Below are 7,689 nucleotides of genomic sequence, written 5' to 3' on the forward strand. Positions count from 1 at the left end.
CTATGTGAAGAAGACCCTCACTAATTAACCATCTAAACCAGCTTTGTACTTCCATTAACATAAAAATTAATTAACAGATGCTACCTTGAGGGCACTGCCGAGTGCTGTAAGGAGAACCTGCTTGTTTTGGTGAGGAAAGAGCTCCATCCACCTGGTTTGCTGCAGTGTCAGGCCGAGCAGTTGTTTCCTGCCTACCTTTCTCCAGGCACAGTCTCTTGGGGTACAATTATTCTATTCAGGAGATGTTCTTGAGAACAGAGCTACTCGAGTGCATAGGCAGCTGCACAGCTGGGCTGCAGGCCTGATTGCTCCACAGAAATAATGCAGTACATGGGCTTCTTTCTTCTTCTCAGCTGCTAAATGGGCTGAAAAGAAGCTAAATGAAAAGCTCAGTCCTGCTGTATTAATACCTCCCCACGCAAACAATCGCGGCGCTTGTCAGAAGAGAATCACAAGGTCAGGCAGGAGGGGATGGTCCCTGCACTGTCAGAGAACCATAGGTGTCCTCAGGTCAGGCTTTGTTTCATGCCTCGATTCATGTTAGTAAGAATCTCTGCTTTATTTAAGTGGCTATCAATCTGATAGAGATTTTCAGAGATAAAGATTTGGATGGAAATGCATAAGGACTTTCAAAAGGATATTCCCTTTTTCTGCTTATTGGGTTGTTTACTCTGAGGGGAAAACATATTATTCAAATGTACCTAGAAACTCCTTAAGCATCCAGAGCATTATTGCCTGAGGTGAGAGATCACTTGGAAGAAAATTACCTGCCTCAAAATTACCAGGAAGGTGATGGGTTGCCTCAGGTCACTCAGTGCATGGAGATACCTCAGTGCATGTGATGCCCCAGGGGTAGGAGGGAGAGGCCTTTGACAAAACCTCAGAAACAGAATGGTTTGGATTGGAAGGGACCTTAAAGATAATTTAGTTCAATGCCCATGCTGTGGGCAGGGACACCTTCTAGACCAGGTTGCTTAAAGCCCCAAGAACTTGACCTTGACCACTGCCAGGGATGGGGTGTCTGCAACTTGTCCAGGCAGCTTGCAGAGTATTTCTTTCTAATATCTTACCTGCCCTCCCTCAGCTTACCCTGCCCTCCCTCAGCTTAAAGCCATTCCCCTTGTTCTGCCCTTGAGAAAAGTCCCTCTCCAGTTCTCTTGTAGCCCCTTTAGGTACTGGAAGGTGCTAGAAGTGTCTCCCTGGAGCCTTCTCGTCTCCAGGCTGAACAACCCCAATGCTCTTAGCCTATCTCCTTAGGAGAGGTGAGGTGCTCCACTCATCATCTTTGTGGCCTTCTCTGGACTCACTCCAAGAAGTCCATGTCCTTCTTATGGATGTTGCTACTTTTTTAGATAGAAATGAACGTATGTCCTAGCCCTTAGATATCTTCCCCTGAATTACATGCACTTAAAATTAGGCATAACAGAACTAACCAACTAACTAACTAGAATCAAGGAAGTCAGATGTGTTTTAGTTGCAATTTAAGATATTTGTATTAGCACTTTGTTGACAGTAGTCCATGTCCTTCTTATGGATGTTGCTACTTTTTTAGATAGAAATGAACGTATGTCCTAGCCCTTAGATATCTTCCCCTGAATTACATGCACTTAAAATTAGGCATAACAGAACTAACCAACTAACTAACTAGAATCAAGGAAGTCAGATGTGTTTTAGTTGCAATTTAAGATATTTGTATTAGCACTTTGTTGACAGTTCTGCATTAGACAATATATATCTTGTTCATTAAGCAAAGCAATGAGAGATTTTTCAGCAAATGTACTGAAAAATGTCTTTTCTACAGTTTGCAGATGGTGTCTACTTAGTCCTGCTAATGGGTCTCCTAGAAGGCTATTTTGTTCCCCTGCACAGCTTTTTCTTGACTCCTGATAGTTTTGAACAAAAGGTAATTAGATTTACTTTTTCCTATTGAAAACAAACAAACATATAAACACATCTAGTTGGACAAGGATGACACAAACTTTTCCACATAATTTTTATGCTAATAGCTTAAATCAAGGAAGGACTGTACTGGAAACCATTTGAAAAATTTTAGTGTTAATACTGATGTGAAATAAACCAGGAAATTCTATGAATGAGGGGGTGGGCAGCAAGTGTTCAGAGATTTTGGCAGCCCTTGTGTCATGTTGTCACTGAACGAGACTTACTGTTCACTAGTGTATGCAGGATTACACACAAGAATTGATGACAAAACTGATATCTTTGTGTCCAGAATCCCAGAAGTTAACATTTTAAAGGTTAAATGTTTTTTGGAAGCATAAAGACACATACAGTGTGTCAGTTTGAGCCCAGCCATTCCCTCAGTGCCTGTGGCTGTCCAGGCCACTCAGCTGTCTGTTCAAGGCAGGAGCACTTCATGGGCCATCATGTTCCAGTTGCTAAACTTGTGGGAGGTGAGCTATTCTTACTTGTAAGTCATTTGTCTATGGGTAATATTAGTTCACATGTTATTTTTCAATTACTTTTATATTTCTGAAACCACCATCACCACCCAGAAACACAAAAACAATGGGTTGTCTGGATTCCATGGACCAGTTCTTCTGATATATGGAGCCCTGACTGTTTTTTTGTTTTCTTCTCAATATCTGGGTCTGCATTTTTAAATACCTCTTGTTTTGACCATTGGTACTTTGAAACACAAAGTTCACAATAGTGACTACCTTCATTATATTACCAGGTCCTCAATGTTTCCTTTGCATTTGAGCTGATGCAAGATGGTGGATTGGAGAAACCAAAGCCAAGACCAGAAGGTATCTAGTCTACTTCTTTTTGTATTTCCTTAAAAATTTGCATTGCATCCAGATGCTACAGGTTATGGTGTGGCTAAATGAAAGTTAAAATATTAATCCAAAAGCAAAAATAGGATACATTTTGAAGTGCTCACATAACTCTGCATTTTAAGTGGCTGATAGATAACACTTTTCAAATGTTGCAACATTTCCTTTCTTCAGTGGCCAGAGGAAGATTTGCATGACCAAACATAGGCTCCACTCTTCCCAGCAGGGATGGTAGCTGGACTTCTGCTGGTTACCTACCATAACAATCAATTTACAGATGTGTGTTTTCCAACCTATTGCAGATTCACATTACATGGTGCTCACAGTCTTTTCCTGCCCTAATATTGGATTGCCATTCCCTGAGGAGCTGATATAAGCTGATGTCAGAGTGTTGCTTCTAATAGTGAGAACTCTCTGGAGATTCAGGCACTCATCACTGAATCAGGTTCTGCTCCATTCTGCTAATTTTCCATCCCAACTTCCCGATCATGACAGCAGCAAACATGTGCACAAACTCAAAATAATACGTCTCAGGACTGAGCCTGTGCTGCCTCTGCATTAAATTTGGACCTCCCCAGCCTACTTTTCCACTTCCTTTATTGCTTGAACTCTTCTCCACAATCATGCTTAACTAAAACAGTGGTGAGTGTATCACAAACCTTGATGTTTGAAATAGTCAAAGAGAGAAGGGGGAAACAGTGAAATCCAGGGATCCAAGTAAAACAGAGAGTATCTGTGATCCCTTACTCCCCATGGAGGTTTAAAATTCTTATGGCATTTAATTTTTCAGGTATTTATTGCTCTAGGGGACAGCTAATTTTTCCAGTATAAATCAAGCCATAAGGATATTTCAGCATATATAAGACATTTCTTGTGCAATTATTGAAATGCTTAATATGAAACTTCCTGCCCAATGTGAATGGAAAAACACATCTGTTTTATGTGTTGTTACGTTGGGCACAATGCCCGTGCTTAAAATTTCCAGTGAGCAAAAGAGTATTGAAAAGGATCTTGCCCTAAATGTGTGCACTAAATACTCTTTAAATTCCTACACTGTTTCTTTGAGGTTCTTGAGGAAAAAAATATGCTGAAAAGGGCTTTAGAATATGAAAAACATATTTAGTGGAAAAAAGAATGCAGTTAAATAAATGACTATGCAAACCAATGATTTTTATGGGGTCAACAGTTTATTTGGGTTGTTTGCAATATAATTGAGAAGGTATTAAAAAGCTTTCCGTGACCTTTTCCTTTCAAAATGGCTGGAACATTAATCTACTGAGTCTATAACAAATTCATTTGCAGTTTGAGCTTTTTCAGATTGCTTCTTGAAATGTGTACATCAAAGCCAAAGTCAAGGTTCTTTTGCTGAAACATGCGACCAGTGAAAAGTTAGACATGTCAGTCAGACACAGGTAACAGTGGGAGTGACTCCTCTTGCTCTCAGAGGGTGCTGTGAGTCTGGGCCTTCCTCTGGAGTTCTGCTCTGGTGCTGGAGTCTCCTGGTAAATTTGCAAAGACCTAACACAGTTATCCCTTGATTCATTTGAAGTTCTGCCTTAGGAAGGAGAGGTGTTATGCACCTTGCTGCTGCTGGAAAGAGGAAACTTCCCACGTTATATGCAAACAGTATTGCAGGTTGTAGCAGGATGATGTGGGAGCAATGTTTCCTTCCTGTAGCCTTTGGCATTTCCTCTTCATTTTAGAGCAAGCGTTTTTGATCTGATTTATTAAGAGCCACAAAACCATAGTGGCTGTGGTTTCATGACCATGCGTAAGCTCAGCATAAAATCTAGGTTTGAGCGTTTTCACCCTTTGTCTGTGGATGTCAGTTTGCCATATAGCCAATATCTTTAGCCCTTCAAAGTGTCCCTACTTTGGGGCACCATGCATAGGTTGGCTTGGATTCATTTTTCAGAGTCTAACCCTTTCACAATCTGTGAGAAACATCAGTGTAGATGAACACAATGACAAAACTCTGTGATCATTATATACACTGTTTATGAGGCTTACATGGGGGTTTGAAGATAATGAGAGTGTGCACAGCCTCTGCTTTACACCTTCATGGCCAGTTCCAAGACCCAAAGTTAGGAGCTCGAGTTCCTGTACAGTCAACAGAAAGAGATAGGACAATATGATTTCTACTCTGTTCCAAGGGCAATTCTAAGTCCCTGTTTGAGATGGGATGTTCCTTGAAGCACGAGCACAGACTGCTGCAGTAGTACTTGTCAGTTTGTTTTATAGATTTCTTGTGAAATAATATTGACTTTCTCAAGAACTTCTCTGAAACAGAAGGTATTCATTAGCTCAGAGTTCCATATAAATCCTGTGCTTTGGAGGTTGAGTTTCTGAGGACTGATTCAGCCATGTGTATCAGCTAACTCACAGAATCTTCAGAAGTGTCTTCAAGAAGCACTTGTATATCTACCTTATTTAGATCCTTGGAAAATTTAAACTTGCCTGTAGCTATCTTGCTGAAATTAGGCCTAATAAAAGATGTTGCAGCCCAGAACGCGCCAAGTCCTACAGGTTTTACAGAAGAGGAGAGTTCCATTGGTTCCTGCCTGATGATTTTTTCCATGTCCTTAACTAAAAGTGGTTAAAATAGCAATTTTTGAGTTGCCAGTTGAAAACCTGTGCTTGTGATCTACTGTTCATGCATATGGATCTGAACAAGCAAAGGGAGTAGAGAATAGGCACTTTTTTCCTGAAAACTGTTTTGAGGTAATGAAGTTACTAATTTGTTTTCCCTTGTCTTTTTTCTAGATATTGTAAATTGTGACTTGAAGTCTACACTGAGAGTACTGTACAATTTGTTCAGCAAATACAGGAACGTGGAGTGAAGACTTGATTTGGGTCGTAAAGGAGTGTTACCAAACAAAGCATCATAACTAGCGTATTTTCCATCGGGATTCCTCTGCATCTTGATCCTTAAAAGAACTACACCATTCATCTGAAGAATTTTTATTTGATTATTCTTGAGCTACTATTTTCATAGTAGATTTTAAACTAATGTAACTTATGAAGAAAAAAGGTTTGGGAGAAGGCACTTGGGTATATTCTGGGAGAATTAATATCTCCATAATAACTTCACACTGTTTTGAGTAGTAACAATGGCAAAAAGAAGATTTAGTGACTTTCATTCACTTCAGCCGTTGAAGCCAATCATAGAAAGACTCTGTACTGAGTACTTCAATGTTTTTTACATGTGTCTTTTCTAATTTGGGAAGGGGAAGAATATTTTCTATCCGTGATAAGACTGTTCCATTCTAATCGTGAGAAATGTGCGTGGGGAGAAACAGGTAAATACACTTGTTCACATGACAGCTGAAAAGATGAGACTTCCTGAAGCACTTAACCCGATTACTTTATGTTTCCAGTGCTGTTATCAGGCTTGAATTTTGTGGGTACAAACTGAAGTGGCTACTCATTCCTTCAGACTCCTTGTAGTGTGATACTCTGCTTTCAGTACATGTCACTGAGCTTTGCACAGAAGCACACTTGGCAGCTTATCACTTGGTTTTGTTCAAGGCAGAGGTAATTTTTGCAAAGAACACATTTCAGGAAGACATACCTGTATAATTCAGTTTTTGTATAACACTTGTATTACTACATAGTATTAGAAAGTAGAAGAATGGCTTGGTTTTGTTTCGGTAGTTTCATCACAGGATTATCAGGTTGCAAGCTTAGATTTATTGCTAACTGGTATTTAGAATTGTTCCTTTGGTTCATTTTATAACTCATGTATTTTGATAAAATCATAGAATTTAAGGGTTGGAATGGACATTACAGATCATCCAGCCCCAGCCCCTGCCCTGGGCAGGGACACCTCCTCACTAGATCAGGTTGCTCAAGGCTCATCCAGCCTGGAATGAACACCACCAGGGTTGGGGCAGCCACAGCCTCCCTGGGCAACCTGGGACAGGGTCTCACCCCCCTCATAGGAAAAACTGTTTTCTAATATCTAACCTAAACTTCCCCTCCTTCAGTTTGAACCCATTGCCCCTTGTCCTGTCCCTGCAGTTCCTAGCACAGAGTCCCTCTCTGGCTCCTTGTAGCCCCTTCAGAGATTGAAAAGTTGCTCTGAGGTCTCCACACAACCTTCTCTTCTCCAGGCTGAACAGCCCCAACTCCCTCAGCTGTGTAATGTCCAACACAAAAAAATCAGATATTCCCATAGCATTCCCTGCTTTTGGGCAGAACTGCTCCCACCTGCAAAGATTCCATTGCAGCGTAAGGTTCTTGGGTGATTTTACATGTTTGTAAGGATTTGCTTTAAAAATCACCAAGTATGAGCTGTTACCTGTTTGGTTTTAGCTTCACCAAAGACACAAAAGAGAAATGGGAGTTGATTCTTCCCTTAGGCTGGTAACAAGCACCTGTTCAGTTCCCTTGAAGAAGCTGATAGAAAGTGCCTGAGTCACTTCCCAAGGGAAGTGTTCCATTGCAGCCACAGGTTCTTGGGATCCTGGGATACAAAGCCAGGAAAGCTCCTGAGGCTGAAGTTGCTAGACAACTGTTCAGAAATCTTTGGGCTGCTCAGTGCAGCAAGGAGACTCGTTAACAGTCATCCAATTAGGGCTGCAGTGGTTTGGTGGGAGGAAAAGTGATTTTCAGCTCCTGGGGCAGTACAGCAGGAGGAAGGCAGTGCTGGCAGGGAGAATCCACAACAGCTTTGTTACTGAGTATGTAAAGCATCACATATTTTTCAATTTTCCAGGGCTTTTTTGCCTTTCTTTTGGTAGAGCTTTCCAGTACAATATTAGCATAAAGGGAACTCAAGGAATTATTTTGCCTTTGCTAAACACCAACTGGTGTTTAATAATAAGGTGACACTCACTTATGCTGAGGGGCTGCAGAAATTGCTTTTCTGAGAAGTAAATATCAACTTTGGCAA

The 7,689-nt window shown here is 40.8% G+C and overlaps 1 protein-coding gene across 1 annotated transcript in view; it reads left to right on the forward strand.

Moving 5' to 3' along the window:
- Positions 1 to 5,635, forward strand: part of PARVA (parvin, alpha) — a 24,466-nt gene extending 18,831 nt beyond the window's left edge. Inside the window, exons 11-13 of the mRNA XM_009074186.1 lie at positions 1,802 to 1,903; positions 2,696 to 2,768; positions 5,559 to 5,635. Of these exons, the coding sequence (XP_009072434.1) occupies positions 1,802 to 1,903; positions 2,696 to 2,768; positions 5,559 to 5,635 (252 nt within the window). The remainder of the gene's footprint in view (positions 1 to 1,801; positions 1,904 to 2,695; positions 2,769 to 5,558) is intronic.
- The last annotated feature ends 2,054 nt before the right edge of the window (positions 5,636 to 7,689 follow it).

The sequence above is a fragment of the Acanthisitta chloris genome, unplaced genomic scaffold (assembly GCF_000695815.1).
Source record: "Acanthisitta chloris isolate BGI_N310 unplaced genomic scaffold, ASM69581v1 scaffold29384, whole genome shotgun sequence".
Lineage (NCBI taxonomy): Eukaryota > Metazoa > Chordata > Aves > Passeriformes > Acanthisittidae > Acanthisitta > Acanthisitta chloris.